Source organism: Muntiacus reevesi, chromosome 2 (genome assembly GCF_963930625.1).
Source record: "Muntiacus reevesi chromosome 2, mMunRee1.1, whole genome shotgun sequence".
Taxonomy (NCBI): domain Eukaryota; kingdom Metazoa; phylum Chordata; class Mammalia; order Artiodactyla; family Cervidae; genus Muntiacus; species Muntiacus reevesi.
This window is the reverse complement of record NC_089250.1, coordinates 212,690,036-212,707,679: the sequence shown is the minus strand read 5'-3', so window position 1 is coordinate 212,707,679 and position 17,644 is coordinate 212,690,036. Positions and strand designations below refer to the sequence as shown.

At 47.9% G+C, this 17,644-nt stretch overlaps 1 protein-coding gene across 4 annotated transcripts in view; it reads left to right on the top strand.

Annotated features, from left to right (window-relative positions):
- PRKRIP1 (PRKR interacting protein 1) overlaps window positions 1-17,277 on the top strand; it is a 40,768-nt gene extending 23,491 nt beyond the window's left edge. The window contains exons 6-7 of one of the 4 annotated variants that reach the window (XR_010661654.1): window positions 12,229-12,311; window positions 17,221-17,277. Coding sequence is in view for 3 of the 4 variants with exons in the window: in XM_065924882.1 (XP_065780954.1) it covers window positions 10,531-10,700 (170 nt within the window). In the remaining variant the exon portion in view is untranslated. Of the gene's footprint in view, window positions 1-439; window positions 4,778-10,530; window positions 12,005-12,228; window positions 12,597-17,220 lie in introns of those variants that run through there. The other 3 variants (XM_065924884.1, XM_065924882.1, XM_065924883.1) reach the window with 3 other exon arrangements.
- The last annotated feature ends 367 nt before the right edge of the window (window positions 17,278-17,644 follow it).

Sequence of the window (17,644 nt, the reverse complement as noted above, 5' to 3'; positions counted from 1 at the left end):
GGGCTGGGAAGCGGCCATGTTGTGGGCGGGGCCCTCTGCTGCATGGGTTTTGAAAGTCCCTTCGCAGATGGGCCGAGAGTAGTCAGCCTCCCTCAATGGTAAAGGGCAGCTGGGGGCGTTGCCTTGCCAAGACGGTGGACTGGGGAGGACCACATATAAAGCAGTGAGGCCTGATTTCTGGGGCGTCAGGATCTTGTGTGGGCTGGACCCTCTTAGAGGGATGAGGTCCACCCTCCAGCAGTGGTAGGTCGGTTCTGGAACTGGCCCTTTATTCCCGGGGTGGCCTTGGGGGCTGACGGGCGTGAGGACCTCTCCGGCTCCTCGCTGTCCAGTCCAGGGACAGCTGGGGCCTGGGTTCTTCCAGCAGTCCATTCTCAGCGAACCCCTCATTCTCCGAGTGGATGTGTGTATCGCTGATCCAGATGCTGTGTGATTGCAGGATCTAGTGAGACCCAGGAGCAGCCGTCCAGTGGCTCTGAGGAGGCGTCAGGGACAGAGGACGAGGAGGAGGATGCGCCCAGCTTCGTCACAGGGCGATGACGGGGCTGGCCCCGCGACTCCGAACGCCCTCCCAAAGCCTCATGGAGACACGCAGTGGGAGCCCTTCCTGAGGACTCACAGCCCCGCTGCGGGCAGGACTCAGCCGGTAGGGAGAAGACTGGCCGCCTGGACACTTGAGGGCACTGCCAAGCGGGGTTCGTTAATGTTCTTGCTGAAAGGGGGGAGATGACCTGGCGCCCCCACCTGCTCATATAAGTGGACAGTGATGAGCTTGGGGCTGGTTTCTGTGAGACAAATGTTTGTTTAGTAAAGAACAGAAAAACTCCAGGTTTTGTTCGGACCTGTGACATGACACGACAGGGAGGGGCTGGTCCCAGACCCAGAGGAAGCAGCCTCGGCTCTGGAAGGGACCCTCGCTGCAGGGCGCGGGGCCTCCGTTTCCTTCAACTGAGAGTGCAGAGTGCACCCCAGGACTGCTCCCCACATCCCAGCAGCTGCAGAGGGAGACTTGGGACTGAGCCGGGGTGGAGCCAACAGAGGACCTTGGTGTGTGAGGAGGACTTCGGAAAACCAACTGGTCATAGGAAGTCAGCAGGTAGAGGAGCCAGGCTGGGCTGGACCAGAGCAGGTGGCCTGGGTGGACCACAAGGGTGCAGGTGACGCTGGCCAAAAGCTACACTTTCGTCGAGAGGGAAAGAGATCTAAGCGGAAAATGGAAGGTGACTGAGGGCAGCCTTTCAGGCCAATGGGAGAGACAGATGGTTTCTAACTAAAGCCTTCGCTCACGTTTTTGGTATCTCCAAGTTTCTAGGTCTATTTTGTGCCTTTTATAAAGTTTGATAGAATTAAGGAAATAGTGGTTTCAAGTGAAGGGAAATGAGGAAACCTCTTACGTTTCTTGATTTCCCTGGCTCCATCCTGAGCCTTGTGACATCTGTGATAACTGTCTGTCTGTCCACAGTTTAAGTCACAGGAATTTTCTCAGGAAGCTGAAATGGAAAGTCAGCTCTCATAAATTAGAACACAGCCTGTCTGTTTTGAAAGTGGTGTTTCTCTTTCATTAGGGACTGACCGGTTAGTTCTGTATCCTCATATCTCTGAGAACTATTGGTTTCCTTTGTCCCCTCAAAGTGTGTGTCTCAGAGCTCGTGCTCTGAGCCTGGAGCCCTGGCCCTGCCTCATGGGACAGGGAACTCCGGGCAAGCCCCTGCCTGGCGCCCCAGGCCAAGAGCTCGGAGCTTCCGCAGCAGATGTGTGCCGGGCAGATGACTAGACTCGGTGCTTGTTTTTACCTTTACTGGGTGTCAGAAGATGCTGCTCACGGAGAAGATGTCCTTCAGCAGTTCCCAGTGACGCAGCGGTTTTAGTGCCTTAGGCTGAATGACTCGCAGGCCTTCTGTACCAGCCGGAAACTTGGATCCACTCTCCCAATCCACTCAGCAGAACCAAGGGACTGACACTGCACTTCCTGTTATCAAACCCAGTTCACTGCAGGGCATCAAGCAAGGAGAACAGGCCAGCTGGTGCTCAGAAGCCCAAAAGATTTCGAGGGAGAGGGTCACAGGGTATGTGATCCGCTCCTGTGCAGTTCTGATTGGTTGGTGGTGAGTGAGTGAGTCTGGGGACTCTCAGCTTTCTGGTTCCAGCGCGTCCGGACTCTACGCTGCTGGTGGTCATCGGGCAGGCAACTGCTTTCACCTGGGGGGAAACCTTATGCCTGCAAGACGACTCAAGGGTGTGGCTAGGGATACTCCTTAGCGCCCTTGAGGAGGAACTGAAGGGCCTTGACTTTATGGCCAAATTACTTTGCCTTTCTTGAGTGCTTTCCTTTGTTTCTTCATTTTCTCATCTGTAACTAAATTTGTGCAAGAATGTGGGAGAAAAGAATTCATTGACCTTCTTTTCATTTTAAAATTCTTTTCATTTTTAAAAGAATTCTCAAGTTGCTTGGTGCCAGTACTTTGTATCATGAAAACATTACCCCTGATGGCTTTGTCACAGCACCTGGACAAACGCTTGAAAATTAGACACGGTACAATGAGGCTAGAGATGTAAACACACCTGCCGTATACCCAGAGTTTGTTACAGATGGCAACCAGGAAAATCAGTTTTGGAGTGAGTCATTTTTATATAAATTCTGTAACCAAGGAGTCTTTTGAATTAATTCTATTTATTTGGGTTTCAGCTTCTCCAGGGCTATTTTTTAAAATATATTTATATGTGTGTATGTGTGTGTATATATATATAAACAGGAGCTGTTGGCCACTGCACATCTTTTTCATGGTTAAAATGTAGTTTTATTATCTAGTACTTTTCTGCCTAAATAATCTAGCGCCTTCTTGGAAGCTATAGCTTGAGCTGTCTTGCTAATTACTACAGTAAGTCCCCTACACACAAACATTCACGCTTCGAACTTTCAAAGATGTAAAATGTGTTCCACGCCCATCAGGTGTGAGTGAAGCTGCCCTCCATCTCCTATTGCTGACGATCCTTCAGCTCCACTGTCTCCCTCGCCCAGTCAGTAACTTCTTAACTGCTCACTCAGTGCCAGCTGTTACGTGACTGTACTTCTCAAGGTCCTGTAAGATTAAAAGTTTGTTTTTTCTGCTTATGTATTACTTGTGTGCAAGTATGAGCCCAGTACCGTGCTATAGAGCGATCGTGTTAGTTAGGTACCTAGACTGACTTTGTTGGACTTACGAACTCACTTATATGTAGGGGACTCACTGTATTCCTAAAGAAAGGCATTTCATGGCAGCTGATAAGTGTCCTTGAGTCTGATACAGTTCAGAAAGTTCAGGTTCTCAATAATACAGGAACGTGTCTGAACCCATGTCCGTAATAGGCACCCAGGTCCATAGTGAATGCCTGAACTAGTTACTTCATTTTGATTTTGTAAATGCTTCTTTAAAGTAGATGTATACAATGTATGTTTGATAAACTAGAACAGCCTGTATAAACCAAAATAACTTCTCTATACCTTGGTATGTGAAAGTTTCCATTATTTTCCTCCTTTTGTTTGCAAATCTTTCAGTAGAAAGCATTGATGATTCAAAATACTTGTCCCTCAATGCTAGGCGTCCTTTTATATATATATTTAAGTATATAAAATATTAAATATGATGAGAAAAAATATGAGAAAAACTAATCATAGTGAACAAGCTCACAGGTATGCTAATTTTATAGGCTGTACATTATCATTTATACCAAATTGTCACACAAACATTGTACATATGCTTTCAGAGTAGAGTTAAAAGCAAGTGGTGATAAACGTCATGAGTACTCAACTTGACAAGAATTTTCAGTCTTAAACTCTGGAGTCAGAAATATGATTAGAAATAAAACTTTGTTTTGATAGGGAGACACACATTTGGTGAACAGTTCAGCTGAATTACAGTGGACCTTACAGACCTGGTGCAGATTCTTGGGTCAGCGGTCTACCCCTCTGTCGTCTTTTTCTCAGCCTGGTGTCAGCGTTGTTGGAGGTTAGCAGTGCTCTCTCTAGGCCAGTCCGGTGCAGAAGCCCTGAGTGGGAAATAATTCATTCAGGAGTCGGTTTCTGTCAGTTTCCACTGTGCATGAGCCACTAAATACCTGATGAGAGACCTTTCATTTGGGTTGGAGAGTCTCAATAAATGATGTCTCTTCCAGTATAATGTGTATATGTATAATCTTCTGGTTGTGGATCACGGGGCATCTGATCTTCGTCCAAAGACAGATTACTGTGATCAGCTTCAGAAACAAGCTTGGAGTATTCCTTTAAAACTTAGACTTTATAATATAACAACAAGGTCATCTTCGATGTAGATAATACAACAACCTCAGCATATACAAAACATTAGTATCCACAAAGGTATGTTATCAAAACATAATCTCTCTAAATTACCCGTTGTGGCTCAGACGATAACGAATCTGCCTGCAATGTGGGGCACCTGGGTTCAATCCCTGGGTCAGGAAGATCCTCTGGAAAGGGAAATGGCAACCCACTCCAGTATTCTTGCCTAGAGAATTCCATGGACACTACAGTCCATGGGGTTGCAAAGAGTTGGAAATGAGTGAGCGACTAACACTGCCAAATTAAGTCGTTTTGATAAACTTGGCCTGATTATTACCTAAGTGTAATTGATCATAGAGGCTCCTTTAAATCGACTGTGCCAGAATTTTTCCTAAGGAATATCAAATTTAACTTTTTAAAAAGATTTCCTTATGTCTAGAAAATACAGACTAAAAGCTGTTATAACTATATTCATCAGTTAACTGAGTCCCATGTAACTAGTCCTTGATCTTGTTAACAGTTTGATGAAACCATCGGGGTTTCCATTAGAATTAATTTCTTACCCAGTTCATCGGTATGACCTGGAAGTTATCAGAATCTTGTGCTTGCCAGAACGTCCGTTCTGTGAGTCTTCTTAAAGATGAGGCATTTTTGCAAATGTTTTGAAATATCACCTATGAATGACAAGGGACTTGAAAAGACGCAGTTAAGGATATGATTACCGTGCAGCTGACAAGCCTAACCAAGTTGCTGTGACATACAATATTTTAACAACCTATTGACCAGAGACATCTCTTTTGTTATCTGAACACTGTTGATCAAAGACATTTCCACATTCACTTACATAACAAATTGCTGGCCAGAGGCATTCATTTCTGCAAAAATTCCCCAGTCAGTAATGCGTTAACAAGAATTAAGACTGATAAATGGTATAGTTTCTAGACCACTTAATGACATTTACCCATACAATATTACTTAAGGCTTATCACCACTCATTTGATAGTGCCTCTCATGTAGTTTTAACACATTAACTTATAGCAGCTGAAATAAGTTTCACTTGAGTTTTAAAAGGCTTTTCCATTTCCTTTCAGTTCAGGTTCTACCTGTTAAGCTAAGACCATAGTCTCAGACAGTGTGAGCTGTGTTTGCATTTAAAGGAAATGGGAGTTATAATTTCAACTTTGTACCTAAGAAAACTTTTGCTCTCAGGTTTGGAATTTTGAAAAATTTTTATCAAACCAGATTTCTTTAACTGTATATGCAAAAAGGAAACAAAATTAGAAGGTCAAGAGTTTTATCTTGGCCATTTTTCTCCGAAGTCTAAATAACATGTGGCCACGTGGTGTTACACCAAAGTCATCTTTCTTTTCATAGAGATCTAGCTGAAAATTTCCCAGTTTTGTAAGACACCCTAGGGGACTACAAGAGGCAATAAGAGGTCTGATTTCTTATCTTTTCAAAGAGCTGTATTATCAAAAACAGATCAGAACCAGGCAACCCAGTGCTCAAAGGCCCCTCAGATCCTAGTTCCCAGCACGAGGATGGAAGCTTTCCTATCTGTTGTTCCAGAGAGGGGTAAGAGCAACCAGCCTTGGTGTATGAGGAGTTTCTCAAGTGGCCCACGCAGTGCGGGATGGCTGAGGGATTCCTCAACCTGAAAGAGAAGGCTCCACTTAGAGAGGCACTGTGCTTCTCCCCCGGCACCCCCCCACACACCAGGAAGGACAGATTCCAGTCACAGGAACCCAGCAGGGAGATGTCGCACTGCTCACCAGTGACGCCTCCAGAGCAGAACTGGAGCCTCGCGTGCTTCACCACAGAACCGAAACTGCCGTGGGCCAGTCAGCACTCAGACTGTCCCGGCGACACTGCTGCTCGGCCCGCTGCTGGACCGGATCCGAGAGCTGCAGCCGGCCAGGGGTGCAACAGCACAAAATAACTGCTCCAGTAACCCCATTCCTGCGAGTTTACCCAGACTCAACTATCATTTAAGGTACACACACCCACATGTTCGCAGCAACACTGCTCACAATAGCCAAGACACAGAAACCACCTGAATGACCATCGACAGATTGCTGGATGTACATGTATACATCTCATGTATACTCATATGTATACATATGAGTGGGAGACCACTCAGGCATACCAAATAATGCCATTTGCAGCGACATGGATCCAACTAGAGATTATCATACTAAGTGAAGTCAGAGACGGGGACTTCCCTAACAGTCCAGTGGTTAAGACTCTCCCCATTCAGTGAGTGCCGCAAAAAAAAAGAATATGATACCAGGTATATGTAATACAACACAAATGAACCTGTGGAACAGAATCACGGACACGGAGCAGACAGGTGGTTGGGGGGGGGAGGGGTGTTGGGAGAGGGGCAGAGTGGGAGGTTGAGGTTAGCAGCTGTAAGTTTTTATATTTAGAATAGATAAACAAGGTCCTACTGGATGGCACAGAGCTATATTCAATATCCTATGATAAACCATAATGGAAAATATTAAAAATGTGTATACACACACACAGAACTGAATCACTTTGCTGTACATCAGTACATCTACACACCAGAGCCCGTCCCCAAGAGGCCCCCCAACCCGAGTCCTGCTCAGTTTAATTCCTTCAGAAATGAAAAATGTGTAGAAAAAGGGAACGATTAGGTGTCATCAGTGAGGAGGGAGAGAGACCCACATCCCCCCTCCCGAAATAAAAGATTAATGCCTTTTGTGACAGTTACCAAACCAAGATCATTTTGCCCAACATGCAGCAGCCAGAATGCTGAGATGCCAGGGTTTGCAGCAAAGAGGGTTTATTCACAAGGCAGTCAAGCAACAAGACAGAGCAAGTCTCAGATTCACCTCCTGGAAGGCAAAGGGCTCCCAGTGTTCATGGTGTGAAAAAGCAAGGCAGCCCGCGGCGTGGGGGCAGTGGGGATGGGGAATTGGAGAAAGCTTGGCAATTGTCATTCTGTACGGGTGTAACTAAGCTACAGGCCTCTGCACATTCAAAAGTGGAGCTGCTTACAGCATGATCTGAGGGTTACCCTTTAAGGTCAGAAGGTCACCAAGTGGACACACGGGCCAGCCCATTTGGAAGGTCATTGGTCCTATCCAGCCTTTGCCAGCTCAGCTCATACTAGACACAGCTGACTCCAGGCCCCTGGGAAACAACTGACAAATACTGTTTAGGCTGTGTGCTTCTCATTGACACACAAGTCTCAGAACAAACGACCCTGATCAATGCAGGCAGAGGAAATGGATTTGACTGATAATTACCCTCAGTTTCATTCCCCCGTGTCTTCTGATCATTCCTCGATCTTCAGAGTGGCGGGGGCGATGACAGATTTACAGAGCTGTGTTAGCCCTCTGCCTCTCACCAGTGTCCGCACATGCTCACTCAGTCGTGTCTGACTCTGCAACCCCATGGACTGCAGCCCGCCAGGCTCCTCTGTCCGTGGGATTCTCCAGGCAAGAATACTGGAGGGAGCTGCCATTTCCTCCTCCAGGGGATCTGCCGGACCCAGGGATTGAACCCACGTCTCCTGCATTGGCAGGCGGACTCTTTACCACTGAGCCACCTGGGAAGCCGCCCTCTTAACAGCACAACATTGTACATAAACTGTACTCCAATTAAAAGTTTTTCTAAAAAGCTTAGGGCTAACAAGGGCTTGAAGAATGCAGCTGTTGATTGCTCACTTAAACATTCTCTTATTCCCAGTTTCCAGTGACCACTTTGATCCCAATAAACAGATAACCACCTCTGTACCAACTGTCACAGGCCCGAGACTGATAATCAAAATGGCAAAGACCAACTCTGAGGGGGACACACATATTGTTAAAATTTAGGCCCCAGATCTTATCTAGGACACGGTCAAGCCAGGGAATCCATGTCTTACCTCCTTGCTGGAGAGTCCCAATCATTAGCAGTTTGACTGAAACACTTAGATACGAAATATGGAAGGAACACAGGCTGGAAAAATACGTATGTTTTCTATTCTCACCTAACAGAACCTTGACAGGTAGAAAAGGATTATTATTTTTTTTTAATCTGAGGTCACAAGGACCAAATTTCAGCTTAGACAGGGAAAAACAGGACAGGAAATTCTGTTGATTAGACTAATCAGATATGTAACATTGGAAGTCACAGTGAAGTTAGGGACAGTTGAAAAATTAATGGCAGGCAGGACAAGAGGTAGGCATCATTAAATACAGAAAAAGATTTTGGATGAAATTTCCAACAGCTAGGACAAAGGTCTGTATAGTCGAAGCTATGGTTTTTCCAGTAGTCATGTATGAATGTGAGAGTTTCTTTAATAAGAAAGCTGAGCGCCAAAGAATTGATGTTTCTGAAGTGTGTTGGAGAAAACTCTTGAGAGTCCCTTGGACTGCAATGAGATCAAACCAGTCCATCCTAAAGGAAATCAGTCCTGAATATTCATTGGAAGGATTGATGCTGAAGCTCCAATACTTTGGCCACCTGATGTGAAGAGCTGACTCATTAGAAAAAACCCTGATTCTGGGAAAGACTGAATGAAGGCAGGAGGAAAAATGGACGACAGGATGAGATTGTTGGATGGCATCACTGAGTCAATGGACATGAGTTGCAGCAAGCTCTGGGAGATGGTGAAGGATAGAAGCCTGGCGTGCTGCAGTCCATGGGGTCGAAAGGAGTCGGACGTGACTGACCGACTGAACACCACCAACCTGCACTTCCCCGGTGGTCTGATGGTTAGGTCAACAGAGGGCAGAGAACTATGCCTTTTCCTCAGACACCTTACAGCTTCATTCAACCACAAATTTCAAAGTCAAAACTATTCTGGTCTCAGGCATCCTTTGCTTTACATGCAATCAAATGGGAATGTCCACATACTAGAGCGGGGCTCCCTCTTTTAGTTCAGGGGCCTTCAAATCTTTGGCCAGGATTTCTACAGATATCATGCAGGAATTTTTAAGTCCCTTAGAACTTCCTGTCAGGCAGAATGGTTGTTTAACTCTTGTATCTAGATCTTTCCATTAAAAGCAAACAATTCTTGGGATTCAAATCTCAGGGGTATTCAAGCACAGAAGCGCGCGCGCACACACACACACATTCACACACACACACACACAAAGGCATTCTTCAAATCCAGTAAGTAAACCAACAAAAACCTTGTGTGAGCAGAGCAGTGAGGAGAATGTATGGGTTAGTGTCTCATGGACAAGTATCTTCTACAATTTGATTAGCTGCTTGTAAGTCAAGCACAAACCAATATTCATCTGTGCTCAGTTTCTAGACGAGTAAAACTGGATTTCCCTGGTAGCTCAGATGGTAAACAGTCCGCCTGCAATGTAGGAGGCCTGGGTTTGATCTGGGTTGGAAAGATCCCCTGGAGAAGGAAATGGCAGCTCACACCAGTATTCTTGCCTGGGAAATCCCATGGACAGAGGAACCTGGAGGATCACAGTCCATGAATTCGCAGAGTCAGACATGACTTAGTGATAAACAAAAACTGGAGTATAAGGTGACTCAGGGACACATTAAATCGTATTCCAAGAGGGCTGTCAGCAGGGACTGAATTCCGTGCTGCACCTGCTCCTTTAGTGGGCAAGTTTATTCTGATACAGTAACAATTGACTGTACATAAGGTATTTCATCCTGGTGTTTCTTCCATTTACAGAACAAATCTAGTTGCAAATTTGTACCATAACTTAAGGATCCATTTTTAGGTCCCAAGTCCAAAGGATATCTTGGCACATACAAACCAGACCAGAAATAAGACCAAAGACCAGAGCCCTGGGTGTCCAGCCCAGGTATGAAGTACCTGAGCAGCTGGGACCTTTTATACTTTTTTACCAAAATTCTGCTGACCCTATGGTCTTTGTCCCCCATGTCCTCTGCCTGCCTTTTTTTGGAAAACTTGAGTCAAAGACTAAGTTTAATCAGAGAAGTGAGAAAATGTGGAAACAAATAGGAGTCAAAGGAGACCAAATAACCACAGTTTAGTCATATGTTAAGGACCCCTAGTTCCTTCTCAAGGGCTATAGAGAATATTCTGAACCACATCCTGTGAGCTGTCTGACAGATCCTGAAACCCCCATCACATGGAAGAAGTTCACTACATGAGGACCAGGCTGTAGCCATGACATGCATGTCTGCTCAGCCCCTCAGTCGTGGCCAACTCTTGGCGACCTCCTGGACTGTAGCCCACCAGGCTCCTCTGTCCATGGGATTTTCCAGGCAAGAGTACTGGAGTAGGTTGCCATTTCCTTCTCCAGGGGGATCCTTCCTGACCCAGGAATCAAACTCACATCTCCTGCCTGTCCTGCATTGGCAGGCAGATTCTTTACCACCGAATCACCTGGGAAGTCCCACGGCCACGACAAAAACTACCGCAGTTTCAAGAACTGTCCTCAAGGAAATGGGAACAAACCAACCCTGGAACTGAAGACCAACTGTACTTAAAACAAGATGATGCTGGTCAGACCACCGCGTGGCCAATTTCAGGATGACTGTCAGAGTGCATGGAGCCCCCTCCCTCAGTCTATAAAAGCTCTTGGCCCCTGACGGGGAGGGTGTGGAGGGGGAGTTGGCTTTTGGACAGGCATCCACCCTGCCCCCTCTCTACACTGGCATCCAAAATAAAACAGACCTTCCTTCCCACCAACCTGGCCTCTTTTTATTGGTTTATGAGCAGCCGGACCCTGGTCTCAGTTACACTGCCAGGTGGGCCTCTGCCCCTTCCCTCCCCAACCCCCGCCCCCCATCTGGCCGGGAATGCCAACAAGCCTAGGTACAGGTGCGTTCAGGCAGCTCAGTTAAGTCACTCAGTCAGGTCCGACTCTTGGTGACCCGGTGGACTGCAGCACACCAGGCTTCCCTGTCCATCACCAACTCCCAGAGCTTACTCAAACTCATGTCCATCATGTCAGGGATACCATCCAGCCATCTCATCCTCTGTTGTCCCCTTCTCCTGCCTTCAATCTTTCCCGGCATCAGGGTCTTTTCAAGTGAGTCAGTTCTTTGCATCAGGTAGCCTAAGTATTGGGTTTCAGCTTCAGCATCAGTCCTTCCAGTAAATATTCAGGACTGATTTCCTTTAGTATGGGCTGGTTGGATCTCCTTGCAGTCCAAGGGACTCTCAAGAGTCTTCTCCAACACCACAGATCAAAAGCATTAGTTCTTCGGTTCTCAGCTTTCTTTATAGTCCAACTCTCATATCTATACATGACTACTGGAAAAACCATAGCTTTGATTAGATGGACCTTTGTTGGCAAAGTAATGTCTCTGCTTTTTAATATGCTGTCTAGGGTGGTCATAACTTTTCTTCCAAGGAGCAAGCATCTTTTAATTTCATGGCTGCAGTCACCATCTGCAGTGATTTTGAAGCCCAGGGAAGTAAATCTATCACTGTTTCCCCATCTACTTGCCATGAAGTGATGGGACCAGATGCCATGATCTTAGTTTTCTGAATGTTGAGCTTTAAGCCAACTTTTTCACTCTCCTCTTTCACTTTCATCAAGAGGCTCTTTAGTTCTTCTTCGATTTCTGCCATAAGGGTTGTGTCATCTGCATATCTGAGGTTATTGATATTTCACCCAGCAATCCTGATTTCAGCTTGTGCTTCATCCAGCCCAGCGTTTCTCATGATGTACTCAGCATATAAGTTAAATAAGCAGGGTGACAGTATACAGCCTTGATGTACTCCTTTCCCAGTTTGGAACCAGTCTGTTGTTCTATGTCCAGTTCTAACTGTTGCTTCCTGACCTGAATGCAGATTTCTCAGGAGGCAAGTCAGGTGGTTTGGTATTCCCATCTCTTTAAAAATTTTCCACTGTTTGTTGTGATCCACACAGACAAAGGCTTTGTCATAGTCAATAAAGCAGAAGATTTTTTCTGGAACTCTCTAGCTTTTTCAATGATCCAACGGATGTTGGCAATTTGATCTCTGGTTTCTCTGCCTTTTCTAAATCCAGCTTGAACATCTGGAAGTTCCCGGTTCACATACTGTTGAAGTCTGGCTTGGAGAATTTTGAGCATTACTTTCTTAGTGTGTGAGGTAAGTGCAATTGTGCGGTAGTTTGAGCATTCTTTGGCATTGCCTTTCTTTGGGACTGAAATGAAAACTGACCTTTTCCAGTCCTGTGGCCACTGCTGAGTTTTCCAAATTTGCTGGCGTATTGAGTGCAGCACTTTCACAGCATCACCCAAAGAGGTCTTCCAGACCCTAGCCCCTCTCTGTGGTCTGCAGAACAAAACTAAACACCGAAGGGCCCCAGTGTCTCACCGAGATCGGGGGCGCGGGTCCCAGAACCAAAGGACGAGGCAGCTGCTCTGACACAACACCAGCTGACAGGCCCCGGGCAGAAGGCCCGTCTGGGCTTACCCCCGGCCGGCTCAGACCGTCACCGAACCCGGTTCATCTTGCCTGATGCCCAGCAGGCCGAGATGCTGAGGCTTACAGCTGAGAGGGTTTGTTCACGAGGCGGCCAAGTGAGGGGAGAGAACCAACCTCAGGTCTGCCTCCCAGAAGGCAAGAGGCTTGGGATGCATCGTGGGAGAGCAAACGGAGAAGCAGGCTGGTCCCGGGCGTGGGGGTCGTGGGGGCCCTGGGGGGCATGGGGATCGGTGACTGAGAAAAGGTGTGGGCATCGTCGTCCTGCACAGGTGGAACTGCTACAGGCCTCTGCACCTTCAGAAATGGAGGCACGGGATTTCCTTGGTGGTCTAGTGGTTAAGACTCCACGCTCCCACTGACAAAGGCCCAGGTTCCACCCTTGATCAGAGAACTAAGATTCTGCAAGCACCATCCTCCCACTTCCCCAGGTGAGGCCAAATATTAAAAAAAAAAAAAAAAAAAAAAAAAATGGAGACATTTAGCACCATCTGAGGGTGGATCTCTGACATCAGAAGGTCGCCCACGTGGAGGATCAGTGGTCCTGTCTGGTCTTAACCAGCTCAGCTCCAACTAGGCACAGGTGCCTCTGAGCTCCTGAAAGACTACTCAGCAAACAGCTTACCGTGTAGGCTTCACACCGCTGAGGGAGCGGCCAGCCTTAAACGACCTTGACAAGTGAAGGCAGCTGAAGTGCGTTTGACAAGTAATCCCCCAACAAGGAAGTGTAGCACTGCCACCTGAACCCGGGTGTGACTGCAGCATCCATCCTCCCAGCCCTGGCCACTGGCTGGGCTGCTGCAGGGAGGGGTGTGCAGAGTCCTAACCTGGCAGAGAGGGTGCCAGGCTGAAGGCCCTCCTGGAGTGAGCCACCCCCACCCCGAGGGTGGTATGTGCAGTGTGTTTGCATAATAACATAGACGTGTGTCACAGCGTCTAATAGTCTTAGATACAGTCGCTCCTTGTGGTCCACACCTTCTGCTTTTGTGAACTGGCCTAGTCGCTCAATTTGATTTGTAACCCCAAATCGATACTTTTGCGGCCAGGTGCAGATGTGCAGTGTGGTGAAAGTTTGAGTTGCCCGATGCACGGTTGCCAGCTGAAGTCAAAGAAGGCAACACTCTGCCCTCTGGTTTCAGCTCATACTTGTCTACTTAATGGTGGGCCTTTTCTGCATCTTTGCTTTTTCTCCATGGTTTTTCCATTTTAAACGGCCCATGGGCATCGTGTTAAAGTGCAGAGACTAGTGTTTCTAAGCTCAGGGAGGCTGGGTGTGTCTTAGAGCAGCTTTGCTCAGGCATGAAATCAGGTGCTGTGAGTTCAAAGATGGTGAATCAGTAACATCTACCACTGAAAGGGTCTTTAAACAAAAACACACATAAATCAAGGTTGTGGGACTTCCTTGGTGGTCCAGGGGTTAAGAATCCACCTGCCAATGCAGCTTACATGGCTTCAGTCCCTGGTCTGGGCAGATTCCACATGCCACGGAGCAAATAAGCCTGAGCACCTCAACTACTGAGCCTGTGCCGTAGATAGGACCTGTGCTCCGCAACAAGAGGAGTCACTGCAAGGAGAAGCCCCCACAGTGCAGCTAGAGAGCAGCCCCTGCTCTCCACGGCCAGAGACGCCCTCGGGCAGCAACAAGAGTCACTCAGCACAGCCAAAAATAATACACTTTAAAAGTTGTGTATTGATCTTTACTGATGGGACCAGAGGCTCACAGAAACCTAACCCCGTATTTCCCCGGGGAAGGAGTGGTTCGTGCTTGGATGCTAAATCACTTCAGTCCTGTCTGACTCTTTTCAACCCCATGGACTGTAACCCCACTAGGCTCCTCTGTCCATGGGATTCTCCAGGCAAGAATACTAGAGTGGGTTGCCATGCCCTCCCCCAGGGGATCTTCCCGACCCAGGGATCGAACCCATGTCTCTTAAGTCTCCTGCGTTGGCAGGCAAGTTCTTCACCACTAGCGCCACCTGGGACGCAGCTCAGTCTCCCGGCGGCATTCTGTTCCGTTTTTCACTCCTCTGCCCGCATTCCTGACAGCACTGCCTCCCGGCTGGCTTCCTTGCCTTTCCTCTTGCTTGTTTCGCTGCCGCTCAAACTCTACATATGGGGGTGACCCAGAACACTGCCTTCTGTTGTCAACACTCAGGCCCCAGGAGATCGTTTCTAACGTGTGGCTTTAAAGGCCAGCCTGTCTTCTGCGTTGTGGCTGCACCTTCCCTCTGGAACCCAGACTTCGTATCCACCCACCGGCCCGCCGTCTCCTCGGGGCTGTCTAATGAGCACTGTGGGCTTCGCGTAAGGGAACCTTGACTCGGGCTTTCCTGGTGGCGCAGTGGGTAAGAATCTGCCTGCCCACGCAGGGGACATGGGTCCATCCCTGGTCTGGCAGGATTCCACATGCGCGCACAGGCTGCAACTACACGCCTCGAGCCCGTGCTCCGCGGCGAGAGAAGCCGCGCCAATGAGACGCCCACACAGCACCAAGGACCCGACATGGCAAAAAAAACCAAACCAACCCTCGATTACATCCCCCAAGCACGTTCCTCCTCTATCTCCCCACCGTGGTAAACTGCCCCGCTTTCCACCCAGTTCCTTGAGCCTCTAACCTCAGAGTCAGGGTCACGGTTGGTTCCTGCTTTTCCTCACCCCCTCCCCACATCCAGTCATCTCACCAGACCTGCTCACTCTCACCGTCTCTGCCTCCTTCCTCCGAGTCCACACCACTAGCATCTCTAGTTTGGATGGATGCTGTGGCTGCTTCCCACTCAGGCCCCTCCGAAACCAAGTCCCCCTGAAAGAAAGGGCTTCTCCCGAGTTTATTATTAACCTCTATCCAAAACCTTATCCCCTTTCTGTCCTGCAGTCTTGAGGGGACTCAAGATTGAGGAGAACCAAAGAAAATGGGGGACTGAAGTCAAGCAGGGCACTGCGGGGCCCTCCTGGGGACAAATGCCATTCCATGTCCCCTGTTTCTTGTTTACATTAAAAGACTTTGTAGTCTCCTAGACCTTCCCTGAGTTCCAAAGACCGGACTCAAGCAGTTACTAATTAGGGAAGGAAGGGAACACAGAAACGAAGAGCAGGTCCAAAAGGTCTTGAAAACAGCAGGGGCTGACCAGGAAATTCTCAACCAGTCAGTCACCTCGGCTCTAAGTAAACAATCAAATGCCTCAACCATTCCTTTTGCTCTCTCTGAGAAAGAAGTTAAGGAATCAACAAGACCATGATTTATTAGTTTGTTTTTCAGGAACACAGACAGATGGCCAGTGACACAGAGTCACAAGACGGAAGGAGTACCGAGAAGCAGGCAACTGAGGTCTTTTCAGGAAACTGAAATCACACAGATCCCTCCTCGTTACTTTTTTTTTTTTTTTTTGCTTTTATAAACCTTGCATTCCAGCCAGCAAGATGGATTTGAGACAAACCTCTTGTCCACCCAGTTGGCACCTCCTGGACTAGTAAACCCTTCTCTGCTCTAAACGCCAGCATTTCAGTTTGTTTGGCCTCACTGCTCTTATGCACATGAACTTGATTTTGATGACACCCCCCACCCCCAAATCCGTTCCCCACACAGCAGCCAGAGTGATCTTTTAAAAGAAACTAGAGCCTTCCCTGACAGGTTAAGACTCCAAGCTTCCAATGTAAGGGTGCAGGTTCAATTCCTGGTCGGGGATCTAAGATCCCACATGTCTCATGGTGAAAAAAGAAAAAAAGCAGAAACCAGATATTGCCTCCCCTCAGGGTTAAGTCCTCAAGGGCAGGCTTCCGTTGTTACCAAGTCCAAGCTCGCTCAGCTCACCACACGACAGGCCAATGAATCCGGGAGACAAGGTGTTGAGGCAAGCAAGGGAGACACTTTAATCGGAGAGTCAGCAGACTGAGAAGATGGTGGGCTAGGGCCTCAAAATAACCATCTTATTGGGGTCTGGATGCCAGGCTCTTTTATAAACCGAGAAAGAAGCAATGGGGAACTAAAGTGAAAAGGCAGAATAGAGAGTGAGCAGCAGTGGGGAAGGGGTGTGCCAATCTTCTATTCACAGGTGGGCAAGGACAAACTCTCTCTCCAAGAGCTGAACAAAGGCACTTTCAGTTCAGTTCAGTCGCTCTTTGCGACCGCATAGACTGCAGCGCACCAGGCTTCCCTGTCCATCACTAACTTCCGGAGCTGGCTCAAACTCATGTCCATGGAGTCAGTGATGCCATCCAACCATCTCATCTTCTGTTGTCCCCTTCTCCTCCTGCCCTCAATCTTTCCCAGCATTTAAAAGGCACGTTAGTTTACAGTCAAGCAAGAGGGGCAGGGTCCGCCAGGCAAGCCACTGAGTATGATAATAATAATAAAAGCAGTGAAAAGCAAGTCAAAGCAACAGTTTCAATCATGGGAGTCAGAATTGGCTTTCTCCCTGAAACACCACTACACTTAAAGTAGGAGCTGAAGGCCTTCAACCCAGCCTCTGCCTCCCACGCTTGCTCCCAGTGACTCCACCCCCGAAGAATTTCCTGCCTCTTCTCTCCCGTAGGCCTCAGTTTTCCACCCACTCACCACCTGTTCCATTTCTTCTAGGGCCCCATCACTGGTTCACTTCCCTGCGCCCTGCCACACCCACAGCCCCCACGCCCCCAGGCTCAACTCAGCTTCTGACAGTAAGGACCCCCGTCCCTGCTTGGGACGTCACAGGTGTGAAACAGATGTCCCTGAGCGATCTCAGTGGCTGAAAGTAAGCAGGTAAGCTGTGCACACCTGAAAAAACTGCTCCTACGGCAGGAAGAACCTACAAACCTGCAAGCAGACACGGTCACTTTTGCTGCCTTTAATGCCCAGAGCTCAGCAGCAGGGGAGGAGCCTGCCTAAAACACCCAGACCCCGGCCACACCCCCCAGACTGAGTCATCACAGCTCTGGCCATGATTAGGCATTTTAAGCAGGTATCATTTGAAAAGACCCTGATGCTGGGAAAGATTGAAGGTGGGAGAAGAAGGGGACAACAG